The sequence below is a fragment of the Pogoniulus pusillus genome, chromosome 21 (genome assembly GCF_015220805.1).
Source record: "Pogoniulus pusillus isolate bPogPus1 chromosome 21, bPogPus1.pri, whole genome shotgun sequence".
In the NCBI taxonomy this organism is placed as follows: Eukaryota; Metazoa; Chordata; class Aves; order Piciformes; family Lybiidae; genus Pogoniulus; species Pogoniulus pusillus.
In genome coordinates, this window is record NC_087284.1 from 13,971,097 (window position 1) to 13,996,550 (window position 25,454).

The 25,454-nt window shown below is 44.5% G+C and overlaps 2 protein-coding genes across 3 annotated transcripts; both read right to left on the reverse strand.

The window, feature by feature from the left end:
• Nucleotides 1-10,753: 10,753 nt before the first annotated feature.
• NHLRC1 (NHL repeat containing E3 ubiquitin protein ligase 1) lies at nt 10,754-12,379 on the reverse strand. The gene has a single exon (XM_064161035.1). It carries the CDS (start codon nt 12,231-12,233, stop codon nt 11,073-11,075), a length of 1,161 nt encoding a protein of 386 aa, XP_064017105.1. The 5' UTR covers nt 12,234-12,379; the 3' UTR covers nt 10,754-11,072.
• A 2,406-nt stretch (nt 12,380-14,785) lies between these two features.
• On the reverse strand, nt 14,786-25,388 carry TPMT (thiopurine S-methyltransferase). 2 transcript variants are annotated; one of them, XM_064161047.1, is made up of 9 exons: nt 25,322-25,388; nt 24,885-25,046; nt 23,503-23,595; nt 22,365-22,497; nt 21,080-21,132; nt 17,489-17,563; nt 16,676-16,761; nt 15,668-15,712; nt 14,786-14,920 (listed from the first exon to the last, which is right to left on the reverse strand). In XM_064161047.1, exons 2-9 carry the CDS (start codon nt 25,025-25,027, stop codon nt 14,805-14,807), a joined length of 744 nt encoding a protein of 247 aa, XP_064017117.1. In that variant the 5' UTR covers nt 25,028-25,046; nt 25,322-25,388; the 3' UTR covers nt 14,786-14,804. The 2 variants fall into 2 exon arrangements, with proteins under 2 accessions (XP_064017117.1, XP_064017118.1); XM_064161048.1 differs by lacking the exon at nt 14,786-14,920 and adding an exon at nt 14,927-15,116.
• Between the last annotated feature and the right edge of the window lie 66 nt (nt 25,389-25,454).

The window sequence follows — 25,454 nt, forward strand, 5'->3', positions numbered from 1 at the left end:
AAGGGAGACACTAATGAGGCCACATCTGGAATTCTGTATCCAGTTCTGAGGTCCACAGCAGAAGAAAGACGTGGACTTACTGGAGTAAGACCAGTGCAGGGCCATGAAGATGATAGAGGGACTGGAGCATTTCTCCTATGAGGAAAGGCTGGGAGAGATGGGACTGATCAATCTGAAGAAGAGAAGGCTCAAGGAGGGGATCTTATCAATGTGTATTAAACACCTGAAGAGAGAATACTAGGAAGTCAGAGTCAGGCTTTTTTTTCAGTGGTGCTCAACAACAGTGGCAGCAGGCACAAACTCAAACACAGGAGACTGCCCCTGAACATCATGAAACACTTTTTCACTGTAAGGGTAACTGAGACTGGCATGGGTTGCCCTGAGAGGTGGTGGACCCTCCATCCTTGTAGATATTCAAATGCTGTCTGGACTTGGTTCTGCACAACTGGCTTTAGGTGCCCCTGCTTGAGCAGAGAGGGTGAACCAGATGACCTCTAAAGGTCCCTTCCAGGTCTCCACCTTCTGTGGTTCTGGCTTAGAACACTCAGTCTACAAATGAATTCACATATACTGCCAGAGGAATGAATGGCCTCTTACACAGAAGGAAAGAGAATTAAAAGCAGCTAATTTTACAAGTGAGCTTGATTGTATTAGATGCTGTGGTAGCAGGGAACCTGTTCTACAAGACACGTGCCACATTATAGTCTCAGAACATTGTTTTGATGAGAATATTTTATGGTGGTGGAAAAGGAAGGAAAATGAAACCTTTTGTACTGCTAAAAAAGATCACAGAATCCCAAAGGAACTGACACTACCTCCCTGTTGCTAATACAAAGATTAAGTTATAAAAGGAGATTGATGCTAAGTGAGATTTATAATTTTTTCTTTCCCCCACTTTTCCAGTAAGTTATTAGTGGAGAAGTGACAAACTGAGACTTCCTGAGAAGTGACAAACTGCCACAGCTGCTTTGTAACATCATTTGCAATTCAAATCAGTAGCCAGGCCCAGCAATCTGAAGGAGAAGGGACAACCCTCCCATTATTCCCCCCAGCCAGAAAGCTCCTACCCCTCTTCATCATTATGATAAGGAATGTCTGGTATGTAAGCGTCACTGCAGCACATCCCTGCAGTACTCTTGTGACTGTGAGTCCCAACATGAGACTAAGGGCACTTGCGAGCAGAGTGCCAGCTCACAGATAGTGTCCACAGCACCACTAGTTATTATGCTTTTGCTAAGTGCAGGTGTGTGCCTTACTACAGCTAGAATGAGCCTGCAGTCTCCAAATCTCTTGAGTTAGCACTTAGATACTACACACAGTAGTGCTGAGGCTGTCCTCAGAGGCTGATTTTCGCTGGGGAGGAATGAACAGGAAAGGTAAATATAAGCAGCCTGATGAGTGGCAGCAGCCTCTAGGAACAGAGGTACAGCATTCCTTTCAGCTCCTCTGCACTCAGTCTCCTTGTTCATTTACTTTCTGCTTTCAGAGAGAAGCTGAACTTTGCTGACAACTCTGTGTGAGATTTGGAACAAGGGCTCTGCCCCTGGGAGGAGGAGGAGGGTGGGGAGGAAGGACTGCATCCATCAAGCTTGCTTGCTAAGTAGGCTGAACTAGTAACCACGCTGGCCAAGCCAAAATTTCTCCTTACGCAATTGCAGTTAGCAATGCCGGCAAATATATGCTCTAGCCAAATGTGGATAATCTTTCTAACGTGTAGAGAGGAAAAGAGCTTGCTTGACATGGATTGGAAAAGAGAACAGCATGCACAGGAATATCAGCATATAAGGAAGGCAAGTGAGGCAAAGCCCTGAGAGAGGAGGTGGAATTGTGTTTGTTAAAACATATGGAAGTCAGCTCAGCACAGAACTTGGCTCTCTGCTATCTACTGAAGTCAACAGGAAGATTCACATTGAGTTCAACAAGTTTCATCAGTTCCTGTATGTGGTGCAAACAAGTGTTGAAGGTGCTAATTAAAATGCATAACAAGACTCGGGATCTTCTATTTAGAAAACAAAACACCCGATCATTCCCCCACGCACTTCTCCCCAGCCTGGAGAAAGCAGTCCAAATATAATAATCTCATGATCAACAACCACAACAACAAAATATCAGCAACAGATCATCCCATTTTCTTAGATCGAAGGCTAGTGTAGCCACTGGCTGTTCTTTGTTGTTATATCACTTCAAATGTCATTCTCTCCATGTCAAAGTCTTGCCTTTTTACAGGTGACAAAATGAGAGTAACAGATGGCATACTTAAGCCTCTTGTAGTTTGTCTACATCAGCGTTTGAAAGGGCAATCCAGACCACTTAGAGGAGTCATCCATGAAATCCAAAGCAGGCAGATATCTGGATCACTGGGACCAGTCTGCTGTTAATGCAGAGAACCTCAAAAAAAAAAAGAGAGAGCCAGCAACCCACAAGTTAGTAACTCCTGATTAAGTGCTTCCCACAGTGGGAGCTGCACTGGGGAGCTGAGGTAGAAGGGTTCCTAAAACTGTTAGTCCACACAATAAATGTACTGAATGTACAGTCTTCTCTTCTCTTAATACAGCTCTCATGCCTGTCTCCCAAATGCATTCCCTGAATGACTGAAGTCCTTTCCTACCATTTATACTGTGAACTTTTTCTAAGCTGCCAACTTTGTTTTTCATCTCAGTGTAGTGGTTTAGAGCTAGCACTCTAGCTGAATCCTAAATTATAAACAAGAAGTAGAAACTTTCTAGATGTTTTTTAATAGAAATTAAAGAAAATAGATGATTAGTTTAAAAATAAAAACTAATAGATTAGTCTGTTTCACTTGTTTGCTGGACTAGGATATAATCTGTTGCATAAACCGTTCTCACTGCCACTTCCTGCTTCCTCCTCCTCTTCTTGTCCCCATGCTGGCCTGATCTTGCATGGCTACACTAACCTTGGCTGCATAGATAACAGTGGGGGCCTGGTTCTCTCTCTCTGGGAGGAGAAGAAGGTGGCTGTTAGCCCCTTCTGGGTTTGTTCAGAGATGGATATCCCTGCTCTTTCTAAATTGTAAATAACTGTAAATATATGTAAATACATTTTGTACATATGCATTGTATTATATACTTTTAGACTGTAGCTTGCTGTAAATATATAGCTTTATCTTACTTCCAAACCTTCTGAACTAGTAAGGTGATTTCTTTTTGAGGGGGTAATTTTAACACTACCACACTCAGTAGCATTGATGCAATGCCAATATGAGACAATATCATGATGATAACACCATCCAAATACCAAACAGCTTTGTGGACATTAGAAAACAAGTGATAAATAGACCAATGGTCCTGTAGCTCTAATCTCAGGCCTTGGACAACTTCAATTTCACTTTGTTATAGTAGGGTAAAAACAGTGCACTTTCCATCTGGTCTTTAAAAGCTGGCATTTCTCTATCTGAAATGCAATAAAGTGGCTAACTGCCTCACAACCTTAGGAATCTTTTCACACAGTCTTCTTGGGACCTAGCATCTATACTGAGTCTCTACCACAATGAAAACAACGTAACTTTCCTGAACTGATGGCTAAGACTAATAATCTCCTTTTCAGGATCTGCAGAAGTAGCTCAGGTATAAGGTTTCCCCTGTTGATAGTCCAGAGTGAGTCTTGTCCTAGATTGCTGGTTGCTGAACAACTTCATATTCCAAAAAGGAATCCACTTAGTCTGATGGAGTACTATGAAACAATAAATTGCTCAGTAGATTACAAAGAAATAAATATGAAAAGCTAAACCATTACATATGACTACACAATGAACTAGTCGTGACTGAGCAAGCATCAACTGAAACAAGCCACTTTAAGAAACATCAAGAATAGAAAGACTAATACATGTATTTGAAATATTTATGGCTCCATAATATCATGCTGTAAGGTGACTAGAAGTTGGTGCAGAACTCACTGAAGAGCCCCATCTACTACCTAATTAAAGGCAGTGACAAATAAGGGAGCCAGGCACATCATTTTCATACAAAGATTCTCATACATTTTTAATACTTCATCTGTCTGACTCTTTTTGATAGATTAACTTATAAAGTATATCTCTAATGACATTGTATTTCTTCTCACATTAGCTTGGTCTGTGATAGTAGAAGACACAATTGTTCTTTGTTTCTTACTCTCAATACAGGTCAGTAGTTATTAAATACTGGTTAATGCTAGGTAAATTCCATAGTCCATATCATTCAGGAAATAATTCAAACTGAACATTAATATTTTATCTATTTATATTTGGAACAAAAAACAGTGAATGAGTTACCTTTTATGATTGTGTAGGCATCCTGGTTTGAGTTAGAACAGAACTGATTCTGTTCAGTGATTTGCCTTTTCAGCTGAGTCTGTTACTGCAGTTTCTGCAGTTAATGGCATCTTGTCACAGTGTCTGCTTCTAGCAGTGGTTAATGCTCAAGGATTCTAGTTTCTAGCCCTAACCCTTGACAGTAGGTGTGACAGTTCTTTTAAGATCATACTCTTTGTATTAGGAGTTTTAGAAGCAAGCTTTGATAAAAGACCTATTTTCTCTTCCTATTTTTACATTTTCATTTTTTTCAGAATAAACTCTTTCATTGGAGTATTTTACATGGTAGAGTCAGTATTTTCTGACTAGTAATATTTTCCTGATTAAAAAAAAAAAAAGAGCCAATATTGACAGACTGCATTGTGTTGGAAGGGATCCTCAAAGGTCATCTTGTCCAATTGCCCTGCAGTGAGCAGGGACACCTCTAACTAAATCAGGTTGCCCAGGGCCACATTGAGTCTGATCTTGAGTGCCTCCAGGGATGGGGCCTCAACCACATCCCTGGGCAACCTGTTTCAATATTTTACCATTTTCACTGTAAAGAATTTTGTCCTTATGTCCAACCTAAATCTACTCAGCTCCAGTTTAAAACCACTACCCCTTACCCTATAACCACAAGCCCTTCTAAACAGTCCTTCCTGATCCTTCATGTAGGTCTCATTCAGCTATTGAAATGTAGCTATAAAGTCTTTCCCAAGCCTTCTCCAACATATTCCATGAAAGATTTTGTTCTTTAGTCACTGCCCATACAATGCTCACCTGTTTCCTAAGAACAATCATTACTTACATTATGAGAAATCTTTAGAAAAACACTATATAAGTATTTATTCAATTACAGGGAACATAACTTTCCTAAAATGCTTAGTGTGCACCAAGTCTTCATGTCCCACAGATTTATGTTACAAAAAGCTAAGAGTAACAAATGACTCCCCAAGGATTACCATCTGAAAAGTACCTAATTGTGGCTGGGAAATCCTTCAAGTGTAGGTTGCTCTTCCAGCAGAGGTCAATACAAATCAAGAGTCAACAGCCCTTATTGTCTTGTCCATTGTCCAGGCTGAAATGCTGCACCTCCAAATAATGCATTCCCTCTACTGATGGCTTCCAACTGTGCTCTGACTGGGTGGTGTGTACCCTCTGCTTAAACAGCAGACATCTTTCAGTAATTTTTTTCTTCTCTTCAGAGCCAATCTCCTCCCCTCCTTTGTAACCTGAATGTGAAGTAAGTAACCTCATTGCTACAATGGGGGCAGAACAGTTTAGATTGTAATATCAGAGACTTACTGTTCCAGTTGCTGCTTCTGGTTTCCATTTTTTGTGTGCTGGTCTTTTTCTGCTGGGCTGGCTGTGGGTTGAGGGTGGTTTACCACTGGCCTTTCCTGCTGCTTCAGACTTTCTACTGTTTTTTTCTTCCCAACACACACTGAATGGAAGGCAAAGTCTGGGATAAGGTAAAGGGGTGGAAAGGAGGTGGAAAGGTGGTTGGGAGCTCCTCCTGGGGACTCTGGTTTCTGCAAGGGGTATTGTGTTTCTGTATTACTTTTTAATTTGTATATTTTTATATATAGCTGTATATATTGTAAATACCTGCTTGTATATTGTACTAAACTGTAACTTCATTCTTAATTTCTAGCTCAGCTGAGTCTAGTCTGGGTGATTTCATAAGGGGAGGGGGGGGCAGGTAACACCCAAACTATCATAGAATCAACCAGGTTGGAAGAGACCTGCAAGATCATCCATTCCAACCTATCACCCAGCCCTGACCAGTCAACTAGACCATGGCATTGGACACATTGTCTTGGAAGATCATAAATAGAGTGAGGAAAAAAGAGCATGTAGTTCCCACTTTCGCACCGTTCTGTACAGTTCTGCTGTAGTCCTTCTCTTGCACAGTCTGTTCTGCTCCCCCCCACAAGTCTGCAAGTCCAGCAAATCCTTAGGTCCATTCAAGAGAGAGCTGCCAGTGGCACTCGGACCTGGCTTCTCTTGGACCTGGCTTCCTGACAGAAGAACCCTGCCTGTCTCTGCCGCAAGCCGCTGCTGTTCGTAGAAACAGAGGCAGCAGTTTGGCTTTTTTCCCTGCATTTCTCCATGATCTTTGCCTCATGGAAGCTTTGTCTACTGACACTTTGGACTTTGGTGAGCTTTATTCACATTGGACATAACACCATGTGGATCCAAGACTGGATTATAGCTTGCAGTTTCAGAGGGTGCTGCAGAGATTCAGCAGGAACCATCTCTAAATTCCCACTTCACCTCCATGAGTAAAATCTGCTGCTCCCTAGGCTCTCTGCTCAGCCTGATTTATAAGTGGAGTAGAGCTGTATGGTAGCTTAGGCTTTTCCATTCTCTGACTTCCCTAAATTACTAAAGCATCCTTGTGAAGACTCCTGACCGAATTAGAATCTGTAAATGAAATGTAATTAGTTTTCTGTGTATAGTTTGGAGGTGGGGCTTTTCAGGAAAATAAAGTAACTGTATTTTTATAATTCCTGCTTCAGACAATTAATTCCCAAACATATCAAAAGGTTGGCCCCATTTTTCTTGTAACTGCCCTTTAAGTACTGGAAGGCAGCAGTAAGGTCTACCCGGAGCCTTTATTCCTTAACACTGTAAACACACTCTGGTATATTTATATACAGTGACAGCAACCTGAGATCAATGGTTAAAAATAAACTAACAGGAATTGCAGTCTGTGTACATACAACAGATATACCAATCTCTAGCAGGGGCTGCAAAGAGGACATGAGAGGAATACTGTTTGTTTGGCTTCAATCCAAATTGTTAGAGCATGGGGTGCAGAGGGTTGTTTGAAGTTTAGCTTAGGCTCTTTAAAAAAAATAAAATAAATGCAACAGTAACTATCACTGAAGTCTGGAAAAGGCTTCAGGGAGATGTTATTGAGGCTTTTCAGTACTGAAACAGGACCCATAACAAAGACTGGGACAGACTTTTTAGCAGAGTGTGTTGAGACAGGACAGGGGGTGATAGTTTTAAACTAAAAAGGTGGAGACTTAGACTAGATCTAAGCAAGAAAATTTTTACAATGAGGATAGTGAAACACTGGCATAGGTTGCCCAGGGACAAGGCTCTGAGCAACCTGATCTAGTTGAAGATGTGTCTGCTGACTGCAGGAGGGGTGGACTAGATGACCTTTAAAGCTCACTTCCAACCCAAGATATTCTATGAAGCAATTAGATGCAGTCCCATGTTACTTTCTATATGAAAGTGTCACACTCTTTTCCAAAGGTAAGCATATATCTTGCTATCCCCATTTTGAGCATATCCAGTCAAACCCCAAAAGCATCACTCACCTAATGATATTTGTTCAGGTGTGGGCCCTTCGTCCTTCACCATCCCTGTAGCAAAGCACAACTTTTTCTTCTTTTGAAATCTGTGACTAAATTCCAACAGAGCAGTATGCATTCTCTGAGCCTTTAAAAAGCAGATGGCATAAAGGTATCATCCTGAAGGCAATAGGTACCTGCAGCAGCTACAGGGAAAATGTGCATATATGCATAAAAGAAGAGGCAAGAGCAAAAGTGCCAAAAGCTTTTTAGTTTGTTATCAGCATGTTGATGGATCTCCCATTCTCTCTTATATTCTCTTGTGTGAGGGAAAAAACCCACCAAGTTCAGGTTTACTGCTGTATTTTCCATGTTCTCAATTCCCTCATGTGTTTCTCAACTTAGGCACCTGCATCAAATGAACTAACAGAATGCCACTGTTTCATCAATGCAGCATCGTACAACACCAAGCATCGAGCTTTGCAGCATAACAGCTACATCCTTAGAGAAAAAGTCCATACTTCCTTTCAGTAGGTAGGTGAAGCTGAGACTGAAGGAGATAGTATACAGCAAACTATGTACAAAATAAAGGCACAAAGCTCATCTCACTTACAAACTGACACATCACACAATTTCTAGTCATGTACCAAAGGACTTAGAACAGAATTCTCTTCAGTGATTTGACTTTTCAGCTTAGTCTCTTCCAAGTAACAGCACTTTCTGCAGTTAACAGCATGTTTTTGCAGTGTCTGCTTCTAGCAGTGGTAATACTGATGTTTAGAATTAGTACCAAGGATTGGTGTTCAGACCAAAGTCATTGCTAAATCTTGTACACCACACTGGGGTGCAGAAGGTAAAAGGCTACTCCTGCAGAGAGACACAGACAGGGAGGTGATGCTAAACTGATCAGCAAGGAATTCCATTCCATGTACATGATATTCAGTATAAAATGAGGGATCATGAAAGATGAGATCCTCTTTTTTAATGTCTGATGTCCATTCTGCTTTCAGTCCTGATCCATGTATTCCTGAATCCAGTTCCAGAATCCAGCTCCTGAACATGGTTCCCATCTGCCACCGAGTCCAGTGTGGGACCTGCCCAGTGCCTGCCCACAGCATCAGTGGTGACATCAGAGGAGTTGGGTTCAATGTTTGGTTTGCATATATTTCTATCTACTTAATTTTATTGTTATTGTTTCATTAAAGCTATTTTCTTTTCTTTTCCAAACTCATATTCCCTTTCTTTTCCCTTCTGGGAAGGGAGAGGAATCAATAGGGAGCATCTGTCACTTGTTTAGTAGCCAGCCAGGCCCTATGCTTTGACATATATGAGTAGAACAGGCAAAACCAGGAGTTTTTGTAGATTCAAAAAAAGCATGAGCCAAATATTTAAATTCAGCACTTCAGCTAGTGGAAAGCTGCCTACATGGCAAGAGGTGTTAGGAAACTTGCCCAGCCGTGATCTCAGTAGCAAAACCAAGCTCAGGGTGCACATAAAGGTTTGAGGAGATGAAAGCTCACAGTCTACAGTTCAGAGGAAGTACTACCATGACAAACTATTAATGAATACAGAACTGTGATATTGCATTCATTTTGAAACACAGCAGCTCCCCAAAGACAGTGTCATCTGATTAGGTCTATATTCCTCAAAGACAGATGTTTCCTCAGCACCTAGAAACGAATATGTAATCCAGGGGAGCTACTTCACTAGAAGATTTCCTTCCTAACCCTTCAAGAGTGCTCCTGCTCAAGGCTGTACACCTGCTACACAACAGCTAAGGAGTACTTCTGATGCCACCAAAGGCATTTGCAGTGAGACTTGGCAGTAGAGAAGGCTAGAAAAGACCAAACATGCGAGTCCACTATTTTTCAACAGCAACAAATGACCCTACAAAAACTTTATAGCAGGGTATTTCCAAATTAAAAACAACAACCCATGTACAAGGCAACTGCAATGGTGAAACTGGACTGTAACAGAGAAACCCCTGACAAAAACATATGAGGTGCTGTCACTAAATTATCCAACATAGGTAAGCAAAACAGATTTTACTGGCAGGTCATTGTTGAATTAACCTTTACAGACACCTGTATATAATAGATTTGGTTTGTTTACGCAAATCTTCACATAGGATAGATTAATACATTTTCTGAATTAGAGTTTAAACTATATGACCTGAGACTTTCAAATTACGCTAATTCCTATTAATAGTTTCAGTGACTAAATAAATCACCTCAAAGTCTTACACCTTTTTGCCTATCCCTCAAACAGCACTTACATCTAACGTCCTTCTAAAGCTGAACTGCTTAAGTAATCATTTTAGCAGCAGGTAAACCCTAAAAGTGCAGCAGTGACTTCTAGTGGGAGTGTTAAAACCTTCATCAGAAAATTAAGGTAATTTCCACAATGCAATAAGGCCACAGAACTGTTCACAGTGAAACTGTTTTCAGGGAAGTATAAACCAATCTAAATCTTCTGTGCGTTCATAAAAAAATCTCATTTGGAAGCTAGGAAAAAAAATTAGGCTTACGTCCCCCTTTATTACTTCTCACCAACATTTCAATTTTCAGATGAATCTTGGACTTTGGGGTGAAACAGTACCATATTAATGACAAGGCAGAGGCATGCAGTATTGGAAACCCCCAAACATACCTGTGTTAGCTGCAAGGCCAACTTAATTTTATATATGCAGGAGTATTTGTGGTCTAAACACAACTACTTCAAGGGGCTTTTAGGGAAAGCTGCCCATGCTGGTGACCACACACCAAATTATCTTTAAAGGCACAGACTTGTACATTATACAGGGAGACCAAGTGCTACAGTACAGTCCTAATAAAGTTTGGAATAAACTATTAGAGAGAAGAGAGCTCTCAGAATTGCATTTCCTTGGTATGGAGAAAGCAGGCTTTGAGCACCAATTCACACAAGGTATCAGTGGCAGCTCCTCCATTGCAATGATCTTAGCTGGATTCAGGTGGTGCTGAAGTTTCTGCTTCTCCTATAATTTCATCAAGCCAGTCTCCTTTCTCGTGCAGAAATCTTTGAAACAGAAACTCTGTCACTCTCATGAGTGTATCAATGCTGAACAAAGAATAAAGAAAATTGCATGCCAGGAACATAAACACACAATGCATCACTTTCTCTCCCAGGCTCTGGTGTATGATTACTCCATTCCAAAATGCCATTGTTACTACTTGTCAAAAAGTACCAAACCCATTTGTTTGTCAAGGTATAGAATAGTTTTAAACTGCCAGATCACTAGTTTGGTTGATTGACTTATGACTACAGCCTGCAATGGCCAGGTCTGCTCCCACAGACAGGCAAGGGATTCTGACACAACTTCTGCAGGAAGCACATGATGGTCAAAGACCTTTATTCAAGGCCAGAAAATGCCTCCTTGCTACACACCTACTAACACCAGAACTTTGCTTTATGGCCAAAAGAAGCTTGAATGTGTAGCAGCACGCACCTCAACCCATTCAAGTGGAGTTATATATTTTTAGTGAATGATCCCCACTGTCTAAAACAACGAGGGAATTGTTTGCCATGTAAGTCAGTCCCACGGGATAAGAAAGCCCATGGCTAATTAGAGGGTTAAAGATGGGAAATTCCTCAGGTTTCCCTAAGCATATTATGGCCTGGCTACAGACATCTGTTACTATAATACGACCCTCTCTGTCAAATGCCACAGCTGTAGCATGTATTTTGGAGGGGAAAACAAGACTCAGACCAAAGTTATCCATTTGGCCAATGAGATCCATCTCTGCACTGAGTATCTTCACTCGGGTACTGTTGTTGTTCAATCCTGAAGCTTTCAGGTGCTCTATTACCACGACAGCACCCGAGGTATGTGAGACTGCAACCCCTCTTGGACTGATCAACTGAGACCGGATCATCTGACACTTCTTTAACTTCCCCTTCTTGAAGTCAGCCGTCAAGCGGTAGAGAGCGCCCGCCTCCGAGTCGGTCAGGATTACTTCACTCTCCGGGGTAGCATCCAAACCCCAAGGCAAAGAGAAACCTTCCCGAACAGCCAAGACCCCCTTTCCTTCAAAATTAAAGGCCTTCACAGAGCGGTCCCCACCATCGGTGACCACCACGTGCCCGTCCGACGTGATCGTCACATCAAGCGGGTACTTGATATCGTTGCCCGCATCCCCCCGCTCCCCAAACCGCTGCAGACAGCATCCGCTCGGGCTAAAGACATGGATCCTCTTCTTGCCGTCGTGTGCCACTGCCAGGCGCCCCGATTTCCGGCAGGCGGCCACCCCCGTGGGGTTGACCAGCGACCCCCAGCCCCCCAGAGTCAGCCGCAGCCCGAGGCCCGCGGCAGCCGGCCCGGCCTCCCTGTCAGCGCTCCTCCCCAAGGCCAAGGAAACGCTGCTGCACTCGGGGCCCAGCACCTCCAACAGCTGCAGCAGCGGCAGACAGTCGCTCGTCTCGGCGAAGCCGCAGGCCCGCCGGCAAAAGGGGCACTCCAGCTGCCGGCTCTCGGGGCCTCCCAGAGCCCACACGCAGCCCTGACACAGGACATGCCCGCAGGGCAGGTTCCGCGGCCTCCGCTGCCCGCCAGGGCCATACCGCTCGAAGCACACCCGACACTCCAGCAGGCTCAGCTCCGCCTCGTCCTCCGATGCCATGACCGCCGTGCAGAGGCAGCTGGAAACTGCAGCGAGGCGAGCTGAGGCGCGCAGCGCCCCCTCTGTGGGCTAGATGAGGCACAACGGCACGGCCCCGCCGGCAGCACCGCTCCGCCCCGCGGGCCGCGGCAGTCCGCCTTTCCGAACCGTAGCGGCCCGCCTTTCCGACCCGCGGCAGCCCGCCTTTCCGACCCGTGGCAGCCCGCCTTTCCGACCCGCGTCAGTCCGCCTTCCCGACCCGCGGCAGCCCGCCTTTCCGACCCGCGTCAGTCCGCCTTCCCGAACCGCGGCAGCCCGCCTTTCCGACCCGCGGCAGTCCGCCTTTCCGACCCGCGGCAGCCCGCCTTTCCGACCCGCGGCAGCCCGCCTTTCCGACCCGCGGCAGCCCGCCTTTCCGACCCGCGGCAGCCCGCCTTTCCGACCCGCGGCAGCCCGCCTTCCCGACCCGCGGCAGCCCGCCTTTCCGACCCGCGGCAGCCCGCCTTTCCGACCCGTGGCAGTCCGCCTTTCCGAACCGCGGCAGTCCGCCTTTCCGAACCGTAGCAGCCCGCCTTTCCGAACCGCGGCAGTCCGCCTTTCCGACCCGCGGCAGCCCGCCTTTCCGACCCGTGGCAGCCCGCCTTTCCGACCCGCGGCAGCCCGCCTTCCCGAACCGCGGCAGCCCGCCTTTCCGACCCGCGGCAGCCCGCCTTTCCGACCCGTGGCAGCCCGCCTTTCCGACCCGTGGCAGCCCGCCTTTCCGACCGGCCCGCCCCGTCACCCAGTGCACCACAGCATCGCCGGTACCGCTGGGGCGCCTGTCGGAGTGAGGCAGCGCCGCCATTTCATAGATCCACAGTATAGCCGAGATTGGACGAGACCTGTGAAGTTCATCTAGTCAAACGGCCCCTGAAGTCAGCAGGGTCATCTTTAACTAGATCAGGTTGCTAGGAGACCCAAACCACCCGACCTGAAATGTTTCCAGAGATGGGGCTTCCACAGTCCCTGTGGGCAACTGTGTCCCCATCTCACCGTATTCGTTTGTAAAATAATTCCTCCTTATATCTAGTCTGAATCCTTCTAGTTTCAAGGGTCCAGTCGCTAAATTCCCTGATAAAGAGTCCTCCCCCATCTTTCTCAAAGGCCTTAAGGCCACAATAAGGTCTTCCCAGAGCCTTCTCAGGGCTGAACAACCCCAGCGCTCTCAGCCTGTCCTCACAGAGGAGGTGCTCCAGCCCCTAGACCATCTTTGTGTCGGAGCTGTCTTACACTTCCTAAAAGGGCTCACCTGAGATGTGCCATTGCTCTTGTCAGGCTGCCACATAGCTGAGAATCCTGTGCAGGACATCACTGAGCATGCAGCAGCCTCATGTCTGGCACCTGGCCTTCCACAGCTATCACCTATCTGCACGCCTGAGATAAACTTCAGCAGCTCTCACACTACAACTGGAAAATAATTCTGGGTCAAAAGGAAGGAGATTTTTTAACCTGGCATAGCTGCAATGTTATCCAGAAATAAGAAGTATCATAAATTAGCAGCTCCCAGCTTGCACAGTTCTTTTCTTCTATATCCCCAGTCACCAGTAGCTACAGGCAGTATTGAGAGTGCTGTAGCCTGGAGACTGCTGTGCTAAAATCATGAGGCAGCTTTAAGAGTACAACATTCAAAAGGCTTTTGCTCGTCTTCCAGTCGTAATTGTACCTTTCCAGCATCTTCAAAAGCTGCCAAGAGGAGAAGGCCAGGCTGAGAGTGGGTTTTGAGAGCCCCAAATTTTGTAATTAAAACCTGCAGTAGTATCCATGTGGGAGTGACGGAAGACCTGCAACGGAAGGTTTGGGTTCAGATGAACATGCAGCAGCTCTGTGGATTTTCTTAGAACTCTCTAAGCCTAAAAAGCCATGTGCTGGTGTGCCTGATCAAAGTTGCTTCTTGAGTAAAGGAGGGAGCAGCACACTCACCAGCAACTACAGGACATCTTCTCCCCATACTCTCTCCTTTATTACCACTCAGTTCACTTCCCTCGTCTCTTTCCTGCTTAATCTTAGTTTTCCCTTGATGGCTGCTGCCAACTGCTTTTCTCCTGCTTGCTGCCAGTTCATCTCTTGACCTGTAATCACAACTAATGGGGACAGAGAGAAGCAACTTGTGCCAGCTTCCCACCCCTCTTGCCCAGCTGCCTGGACTGGCACAAAACCAGCGTGGCAAGAAACAGCATTTGCAGCTGCCATTGCTCCTGGCGCTGCCAGCCGCCAGGGCTGACCCATGGAGCACCAGGCAGGCATTACCAACTGGCAATGGCCAAAAAGAAATAGAAGCATTTCTTTTTACCAACTCTGAAGATTTAAATAGATGTGGGAGAAAAAAGGTATACTTTAAAAATGCTTGTTTGTGCAAGGCAAAGCCACATGCATCCCCAGACAGTGAAGGCAGCTAGATAGGAGAGCTAATTTGGTGAGCAAAATGGACAAAAATGTTGCACAGGCATTCTTCTGTATGATGAAGCCTGCTTTAAGAGTGCCTTAAAACATGCATCATAATAAAAGGTGAGATATAAATAAAAGCAAGATGGAAGGTAAGTTAGATAATTTTAATCAAGATATAAACCTTAGTATATATATCACCTCCAGGAAATAATCTAGTCCCCACTGTCTGTGTCTGTCTGAAAAGTCATCACGTTTTTGAAGACACTTTATTTCACAGTAGTTGCCTGAACAAGAAGAAAGAATAACCAATGATTATGTTGTGAAAAATGCAAACTGTCAGAAAAAAAACCAAAACAACAACGAATGTTATTCACAGCTTTCCTCACAGTGACACAAATGCACTGGAGAAAATGTATCTGTCTCTTTTGCTGTGGGATGCAACCATCCACTCTAATAACTCACTGCACGGTTCTCTGCAAGCTGTAAATTTGAAAGATCAGGAGGAAGCTTGTCAGGAAGAACTTCTAGAATTAAACTCCTGCCATAATTCTGACTTTTGTTACTTTAATGGGTTAGAGTTGTACTGTTAGCATTTTCTCCACATGGCGTATTACTTGTCTTCTTTGGCTACAGAAGTACAAGCAGAAATGGTGGCAGTGGTATGCAAAGACCTTGTATTAAAACCAGGGTAGCTGGTGATGAAGTGCAAAGACAGATAAAATGGTAAAAGAGCAGCTACAAGATCACTGCATGCAGGACAAATCCCAGGAGAATGAAAAGATGCCAAGGGGAAGAAAGAGACAGCATCTGTCTCTTGGGTTGTCTTCATATCTTTTGAAGAGCTGAGTTTTCCTTGACAACAAAATCCCTGTGGCTAAAATGGTATTTGTTTTTCCCATTATTTTTCCACAACTCCACCCCTTAGATAAGAAGCAAATAACTATCACTGGTCACAAGGTGGGGTAGAAGCATATAAACACATTTAGCTATTTTGGAACAAACTCCTAAGGGTGAGTTGAAATATTACTTACCAAACAAGGTTTTAATTTCAGATTCAGGAACATAAAATGGTGGGCCTGAAAGAAAAGGGGTGAAGCTAATCAGAGAGAAGACTCAAAGCCTTACACTGCAGCAGGAGAGCCAGCTCCATCACTCAGAGCACCTGGCCTGCCATGGGGCCCCACTATGTAGTGCTATGTTCAGGAAGCAGAAAGCATCATGTTCAGGACCTCATGGCACTTTGTTGGCCAACCGACAGCTTCAGGTGTCGCTGCTGCTGTATCATCTCTAGGCTGCAGCCGCACTGTCAGAAGCCATCAACATGCCATGGATACAGCCACTCTCAGGGCACTGTGTGAATGCAGCACACAATGTTTTTATGCTCCAATGACATAATTAAAGCTAAATTCTGAATAATGTGAGAGGAAGAACAATTCATTGAACTATTGCTGCTTATGATAACAAGACCTGTTTTTTTTCCCAGGGATAATTATGTTGAAGAACCCAAAAGTAGCAAGAAATTTATTTCTCTTGAGAGTTCTAATTAACAAACAAACAAACAAAATCAAATACTGCAGACCTCAGTACATAATAAAATTTATAAAATAAATATACTTTACATTTTTACAGAATTTCACCTCTTCCAAGCATACTCAGATGATGGTAGTGACTAGGAGAGAGGCACAAGTTGGGTTGCAAGTACTGGGTAAACAGAGTGCCTCAAGCTTCTCGAGGTCAGACAGGATGTTACTCTGAACATTCATTCTTCCAGCCTCACTATCATAGCCACACTGCCAGTTTTATTTCACTGTTAACACAGCATGTCTGTCCTCCACCTACCCTTAGCATGTCTGAATGGTAGAGAGAAGGCAAGTCTAGTCAAGCCCTACAATTTTTGACACACAGTTTTGGTGTGATCAGCTGGCAAAAGGTATGCTGATAAAAAATTCTAGGGAAGATATTAATGTATCTTCCACTTCTATATACAACCTGTATTAAAACACACAAAATGCTTTGAACAAACAGCACAAATGTCTCACCTTTGTGTTTGTTTGGATCATAGGCAACTGTAACGAGGAGGTAAGAAGAATTTTTCTCCAGTAGGGTAATCATCAAACTGACATAGCTAAAAGGAGAAAGTTATGCTTTATTATTTTGGAACTGTACAAATATTTACACATAACGTTCAAAATACTTATCAAAAGCAGTAACAGGCATCTCTGTGCAGAGACAACCTGAACCTGAACTGCACAGAAACTAAGCAAAGCTTAGTTTGAATTTCCTGAGCATAAAATTTAGGTCACACACGAAACATCTCAAATAAAGGTTAGTGTCTACACCTCACAAACAAGCATCTTTTTTTTTTTGCATATTTATCTCAAAACTAACAGACAAAGCATAGTGCTCACCTGACACAGTCTCAAATGCAGTGTGCAACAAAGTACTGATCTTTGCACATTACTGTCAATTCAATTCAGGTTTAGCTATTTACAACATCCCGGGGGTAGGGTCAAACTACATTTGAGCTGGCTATAGGCAAGAATGAAAAACTGGAATAAAGGGAAGTGAGGGGTAAAAGAACAAAGAGAGGAAAAGCAGGTAGGGTGAAAAGGAAATAATGGAATTCAAATGAGACTTCCAACTCCGCTTCTGCTGGGTTGGAACAAATCACTTATTTCCCCACTTCCTGAAGAAAGCTCACAAATGTAGAGTACAGTCCTCTGTGACGCCTGTGGTCAAGAAGAACTTGTGTAGGTTAGTCCTTTAAATGAAAGAGGACTCATTGGCAGGGAGCAAGAGGGAAAATGTGTCGAGGTATATGGTAAAGACAGTAACAAAGTAAATTCACTAACCGTTGTCTGTCACGTGGATTCACAGCTACTAGAGCTCCTCTGTCCCAAACCCCATCAAACTTGCCAACTATTGAGCTACAGGAAGATGAAGAAAAGGCTTAAATATGCTAAAAAAGGAATCTTCATCTTTATTCTGTGAAGTCATAAAGATTCTCTAGCTAGCTGTGAAGATTCCTCATTACCTTTTTGTTACAGTCCAGCATTTTCATCATCCAGAACAATATGATCTGGAACCCTGCCACAATAGCACAGAAGCACTGTAATTGCTCAGCATTTCCTTATCATTAAGGAGTGCCGAGACAAGGTAGGGAAGAAGGAAAGCAACTTAAACACATCTGGGCTACAAGTCTAGAGTTTTGGCAATCATACTCTGCCACGGCCCTTGATGCAGCACTAACATGCACTCAGCATGTCAATATTTCTTGGCCACTTTCTGAAACCCATGCATGATTTCACATGCAGCTGCCTCAGTGCTTTGCTGTTATGAACTAAGCACACTCAGTAATGTTAGACACCTCAGCTCCCACCTACATGGGTTGTTAGCTCCAGCATGTGATTTGTTTGGTTTCAGAAAAGCCAAGTTACACTGATGGTGGTTGGGAGCCCCTCCTGGGGACTCTGATTTCTGGGAGGGCTGTTGTGTTTCTGTATTAACTTGTATATTTCTGTATATACCTGTAAATATTGTGCTAAGCTGTAAATATAAAGCTTCATTCCTTAACTTCCAGCTGCCTGAGTCTAGTCTGGGTGACTTCATGAGAGTGTGGGCAGGGGGTAACTCCCAAACCATCACATGTGCAAGAGGGAGCAGGCAAGCTGCTGGGTGGTGCTAAGTTGCAAGCTGGGGTTAAACCTTGACTCCTTTGAAGCTGTGACTTCTTTTCAAGTTTGCCAAGACTGAGCATTTAGTTTCAATAACCAGCCTCTTCAACAAAAGCAAATTTTCAGAGACAGGTAAACATGCAATGGGCACGAGGGGTACCACAGCAAAGTCTGGTGGGGCAGGTGACAAACTTGATCTTCTGAGGCTTGAAGGATGCTCTCTCTACACAGCTGAGTCTGCTGCACGACCTTAGGCAAGCTCCCGACATTTTCTACACTTGTTTTTGCTTATTAGCTTCAATCTGGTCTAACTGGAATGGCAGCGGTGGATCCACACAAGCATTTAAAGTGTTTTACTCCCCACTAATTTCGTCAGGGCCTACAGACACCACAAGCTGCAGGTAGTGTCATGCTGTGGCCATCCTCCAGTCCTGGTCTCCTTGCTGCCCAGATCTCAGGGCCCTGTTGGGCATCTAGGTGCTCCCTGCCTGTCTGCACATCTGATTTCCACCTGAGGAGAAACAAGCCACGAGGAAAAGGTTAAAAAAGATATACAGCTCTTTCTCACCCTGATTCCAAATCAGGATGAAGCTAAGGTGCTAAGAAATGCTCCTCTTAGGTGTCTCTTTCACTGCATCACTACCCAGTCTTTTAGTCCTCCATTACCCCTTGCTACGTGTTTATGTGATGTGTAGCACCAGAGATCAGTCTAAGTAAAACTACAACTAAGCAGAAATACCACTGGATTTAAGCAGCTGGAGTTGTGATTTTCTATTTCTGCATATATTTAGCAGTGTTGGCTAAACTGTGTTTTAAATTATTTTTAACCCCCCCCCCCCCCCACACACACACACCCTCCCCATATTGGGAGGTACAACACATTGGGAGGTTGTGTAATATAACTGTTTTACATACATCCCAGATTCCCACGGTGGTAATTCCTGTTACTCTTTAACTAGCAAGAGTCTTTGAAACATCTCACTCTGACAAAGGTCAGGAGCACATCTAAGTTCTGGAATCAACGCTAGGCTGATGGATAATCAAAAGGATTTACTGCCAGACCAGCCTCAGCAAGAGGGAAATGAGTTTCTTTTCATAATTACTGGGTTTTCAATCAAATTGCTTGTCCATAGAAACTAGAAGAGTGTTTGCATTACTCTAGTCAGAGGATGAGACACACTTCTTGACATGATCTAGTTGACTGTATAGGGCTGGGTGCTAGGTTGGACTGGAAGATCTTAGAGGTCTCTTCCAACTTGGTTGATTCTATGATCTTCTGACTACTGCAAAGAATGCAGTTCAGACTTTCGCCCAGTACAGAATCATGCACACAGAAGGTATATCTGCCCATTTATTTAGTGGATGACAAACTATGCAATGGACCAAGTAATAGGCACCAGAAGTGTCATTAATTGTCTAATTTTGGTGTGTTTCATGGTAGTATAACACCATGCTACTTGATACAAAACTTAGAACCACATTTTTCAAACCTTACTGACAAGAAGTTTAAGCAATCCCTGGGCAACTTGTCAACCTGCAGCAAGAAGCAGGTATAGGGATCCACACAGCAAGCAGCTACATGGCAGGGGCAAGGCAGGGAAGAAACAAGGCAGTATCTGCAAAGTTGCATTCATACACAGTCCATCTGTTCCAAGGCCCTCAATTTACACTATTCAAACCCGTGGGAGTCAGCTGCACCAGCATAAGTCTTACTAACAGTCTCTTGTCTAAAAGACTTTGAACTCAAGTAATAAATTCTATTTTAATTTCTTTTTTTTTTTCTCCAGTTTGTGGAATCATAAATTGTTTTGGTTGGAAAAGACCTCTAAGATCATCAAGATCATTAAGTCCAATTGTTGAACTGACACTATCATGTCCATTAAACCACATCCCAGAGTGCCATGTTTTAACACCTCCAGTGATGGTGACTCCACCATCTCCCTGGGTAGCCTGTTTGAATGCCTGACCACTCTTTCAGTAAAGAAATTTGCCCTAATATCCAATCTAAACCTCTCCTGGTGCAACTTGGAAAGCTGTCTAGCAGAAAGAGACCTAGGTGGTTCTAAATGAAAAGCAGCTGAGTATGAGCAAGCAGTGTGCTCATATGGCCAAGAAAGCCAGTGGCATCCTGGCTTATATTAGAAATGCTGTGTCCAGTAGGAGTGAGGAGGTGACCTAATCCACTTTGCTTCCTAACCCCCTGTCCGAATCTCCATTCTTCCTTGGGACTAGGGAAGGTTGAGAGGGGGAAGGGGGAAGGTGCAGGGGTGGTTGAGAGCCCCTCCTGGGGACTCAGGTTTCTGGGAGGGGAGCTGTGTTTCTGTATTACCTTTTACCTTGTATATTTCTGTCTATAACTGTATATACTGTAAATATCTGCTTGTATATTGTGCTGAGATGTAACTATAAGCTTCATTCATATTTCCAGAGCCGGCTGAGTCTAGTCTGGGTGATTTCTAAAGTGTGGGGGGGTGGGGAACACCCAAACCATCACATGCTTTCACTGTAAAAGCAAATATGTTTTACTATAACTTCCTCAGGATAGCTCAGAACAAGAAGTTCATTTAAAGATATTTAGTCAGCATCTTAATCAAATGATCAACAACAGGTCTTTTTTGTTGGAGACTGGCTATTCACCTTTCTTTTACAAGTTAATGAGAGTTTTCTTGTGAAGACCTGTCACAAATTTTTATAGCTGATTCAAATAAAATGATAGGACACAGCATTAATAGATATCTGGCTACTGTAAAACTCACTGTGTGTTCTTACCTGGACAAATCATAAATACTGCAGCAGTACAGAGAAATGTTCCCAGAGGCACTCTACAATCAAAAGCAAAGGAAATACTATTTAGCACCAATATATCTTTAAATATGCATTTAAAAATGTGTATTTATATTTTGTATCTCAAATATATGCTTAGGTGTAATGGGGAACATATAGAGAGAAACATTTTTAATTTACTGAGGTACCTCCCCTGATTCCCTCCAGAGGTTCTGATCTCTTAAGGCATGTAACTGTCCAGTTTTAAAATACATTTACTTTAGTTTTTTGGGGGGCACAGAGGAACCAAATGAGGTTCAACAAGGACAAGTGCAGAGTCTTGCACCTGGGAAGGAATAATAAACTGCACCAGTACAGGCTGGGAGGTGATCTGCTGGAGAGCAGCCCTGTGGAGAGGGACCTGGGCGTGCTGGTAGATAACAAGTTATCCATGGGACAGCAATGTGCCCTGGTGGCCAAGAAGGCCAATGGCATCTTGGGGTGTATTAAGAGTGTGTCCAGTAGATCAAGGGAGGTTCTCCTTCCCCTCTACTCTGCCCCGGTGAGACCTCATCTTAAATACTGCCTTCAGTTTTGGGCTCCCCAGTTTAAGAGGGACTCGGATCTGATGAAGAGGGTCCAGAAGAGACCTACAAGGATGATTAGGGTGCTGGAGGGCATGCCTTAGGAGGAGGGGCTGAGGGACCTGGGGACTTTTTAGCCTGGTGAAGAGAAGACTGAGAGGGGATTTAATAAATGTTTATAAACATCTGAGGGCTGGTCAGGAGCTGGGGATAGGCTCTGCTCACTCCCTGTAATAGGACAAGGAGCAATGGGTGTAAGTTACATCACAGGAGGTTCCACTTCCACACAAGGGGGAACTTCTTTACTGCAAGGGTCACAGAGCACTGGCACAGTCTCCCCAGAGAGGTTGTGGAGTCTCCTTCTTTGGAGACTTTCAAGGCCTGTGTTCCTTTGTGATCTGCGCTAGATTGTGTGGTCCTACTCTGGCAGGGGGGGTTGGACTTGATGATCTCCTTGGCTACCTTCCAGTCCCTAATATCCTGTGATCCTGTGATCCATGCAGATGCTTTAATGTCACAGGAATAGAAGGCCAAAGTAAAATGTTCAAAAGAAGAACTCAGTCAAAAATTACAATTCAGAACTTCTTTCAGACCTCTGCAGGAGAGGGGAATGATTACCATGAAGATAATGGCACAAAAGCAGAGTAACTGGTTTGCTCAGTTATGCCCACACTGCATGATTAACCACACCAGCATAGGATAGGTACCTGAAACTTTTTTGCTCCTGAAATCTCTGGAACTGGTTCCTCACAATAAGGCAGACTCTGTTCTGTAAAAAACTCCTTCAGGGCTTGCTCACTGACTTCCACACCAACAACATTGTGTCCCATGTCTGCCAGCCTGCAGACAGCAAAGAGATGTCACGTTTACATGATGCCTGCAGGTTTGACTATTACCAAATATGCATCTCCCATGCAGTATTTGTGTTAGGGAAACTCTGCCTTTAGGATGCACTGGTTATCTCTAACCATGACTTTCTGAAGTGTTCACATTTTATGAACACCTGCACTCCACTATCTAAGCTTAAATCAGCACTACTTGGCATACACCTGGCAAGGACTTGCAGGGTTTATTTAAATTCAGTAGATTAACAGTTTATTTCTATGAACACAATTAAAGAAAATGGTGATTACACTGAGAAACTGCCTGCTTCAGTTTACAGCAGGTATGTTCTGAACTGCAGCAGGATGGGGTAACCTCTGCACTGCTGCAGCTCTGTGCAACAGCAGCACACAGCAGAGCTGCAGCTGGCCTAGTGATTGGTTACCACTGTAAAACCTGGTAAGTGGGACTAACTGGATTCCTTGAGCATGCAGCTCAGTCTTGCAGCTTGGTTTGTGCCCTTTCCCTCCAATAAAAAACCCACTGGTTTGTACTGCTCCTCCCCAAACCAACCAAAAAGTTAAATAAAGTAAAAAAAGATGAAATAAGTTATCTAGCCCAAATCATTTCAGTTCCTGGTGTGATGTGCCACATGGTCCCTTGGCAATATACTCTGGCACAACCAGCCTCATTGTGGGCAACTGAAGTTGGCATCGCCACCATGAGAAGCAGCCGTAAGGGCCTGGCTTCAGTCACTCTATCACAAATTCGGCATTCCCTAAACTGAACTCAGGATAATCAAGAGGACTTTCAGATTAGTGCTTACCCATCCCAGTTAGGCTACTACACAGAATGCCAGCAAATCAAACCCAGCATCCTCTTCCCTTCAGCCTCCAGTGACATTGCTTTCCTACCAGTCGAGACATGTGACATTTCCATTGGCCAACACAAGGTTGGGAATTGGCCCTCTCCCTCCTTCCCCATTATCACATCAGATTTTTGCTCTTATAACCTGTGCTTTACCATTTCATCTCTACTGCTTTACCACAAAGTGGGAAAAATATCCTCAGTCCACTCCTGCCATTTAAAAGAACATCCAGGTACTTCTGGAGGAGCCTGCAGAAGAACAGACACATTTTACTTGACACTGCATTTGTGCTGGCACACGTAAAGACAAGTGCTGCATTCTATGTCAGCTACCACACAGGTAACTTAGGTCAACTTATTTCATAGAACTGGACATCAAAACACCTAAAAGAAACAGCACTCACCTTCCATGCACTTAGAAAGCAAAGTTAATTTATGTTAGAAAGGAACACATTTCTCTTTGTTTTCTTTGTCTTTTCAAGCAAACCAAACACCTCACTCTTAAGAGGACCACAGCAACAGCTTAAACAGAACGACTGTTAAATCTTCTGTATCAATTAAATCACATCCACAGGTTCTAAATGTAAGTTTTATTGGTTGGAAGACTATAGAATCATAGAATCAACCAGGTTGGAAGAGACCTCCAAGATCATCCAGTCCAACCTAGCACCCAGCCCTAGCCAGTCAACCAGACCAAGTGCCTCATCCAGTCTTTTCTTGAACACCTCCAGGGACGGTGCCTCCACCACCTCCCTGGGCAGCCCATTCCAATGCCAATCACTCTCCCTGTGAAGAACTTCCTCCTAACATCCAGCCTATACCTACCCCGGCACAACTTGAGACTGTGTCCCCTTGTTCTGTTGCTGGTTACCTGGGAGAAGAGGCCACCCCCCACCTGGCTACAATGTCCTTTCAGGTAGTTGTAGACAGTAATAAGATCATCCCTGAGCCTCCTCTTCTCCAGGCTAAACACCCCCAGCTCCCTCAGCCTCTCCTCATAGGATTTGTGCTCCAGGTCCTTCACCAGCTTTGTTGCCCTTCTCTGGACACGTTCCAGCACCTCAACATCTTTCTGGAATTGAGGGGCCCAGAACTGGACACAGTACTCAAGGTAATACAAAAATGTATTTATTTAGTTTCAAACTGCATCTGTGTAAAATAATTTTCCTTTTGCTAGCCTTTCATTTTCTATGTAAAGGTTTTTTTGAATGGAGTTCATAGGACAAGAGGAAATGGCCTCGAGTTGCACCAGGAAGGGATTAGGTTGTATATTAGGAATAAAGTTTTCTCCAAAATGGTTGTCAAGCTCTGGCACAGCCTGCCCTGAGAAGCTTTTGAGTCACCATCCCTGGTGGCATTTAAAAGTCATGCAGATGTGGCACTGAGGCACACGATGTAGTGGTGACCTGCTAGTGCTGGGTTTGAGGCTGGACTTGAGGATCTTAAAAGATCTTCTCCAACTGAAGCTATTCTGTAATTCTAAGTCGCTCATCCCAGAGCATCTCTTTGTAAATACCTTAGGCAGAGAAGATACGTACGGATGAACTTGCTCCTTGTGAAACCCAGTGTTACCCGTCGCCCATTTCTGCCGCCATTCCTCCGCGGTCACTACTCGGTCTTTCTGTGACCCAGCATCTGAGCACCCCAGCACCTCGGAGGTACCTGCTGAGCCGTCCATCATCGCCAGCGAGGGCCAGTAGCTGTCAAGACAGAAAAAGTACCCAATGAACCATTAAACGCGTCCTGCTTAAGGATGACGGGAGCGTCGGTCACCTCCCGCTCTGCAAACCTTTGGAAGTCGCCCGGAGGCTGCCCGGCCCCACTGCCCCCGGGGGCACCGTGGGTAACGGCGGGCCTAAGCCCGGGGACGGCAATTAAATCGGTAGATGCCGACACTTTTCTCTCCACGTCAATCCCGTGGGCAGACCAAGGGGGCGAGAAGCGGGGCGAAGGGGACCTGGCGGGGCTTACTCACCAGCCCCGCAGCGATGCCTGGGCCCGGGCGGCAGTCAGCGAGCACCTGCGCGGCGGCGGCGGCGGCGGTGACTGGGCGGTGCCTCCCCGCTCTTCCCCTCGCCACGCACCGCAGCGAGCGGAAGCGGCGGCAG

Excerpts from the sequence above, each read along its gene's own strand:
- TPMT (XM_064161047.1), bottom strand. The coding sequence starts at position 25,027 with ATGATGGACGGCTCAGCAGGTACCTCCGAGGTGCTGGGGTGCTCAGAT. Across the intron at positions 23,596-24,884 it reads CACAAGGAGCAAGTTCATCC|GCTCCTCCAGAAGTACCTGG; the intron begins GTACGTATCTTC and ends GTTCTTCTGCAG. Across the intron at positions 21,133-22,364 it reads CAGGAGCAAAAAAGTTTCAG|AGTGCCTCTGGGAACATTTC; the intron begins GTACCTATCCTA and ends TTTTGATTGTAG.
- NHLRC1 (XM_064161035.1), bottom strand. The coding sequence starts at position 12,233 with ATGGCATCGGAGGACGAGGCGGAGCTGAGCCTGCTGGAGTGTCGGGTG.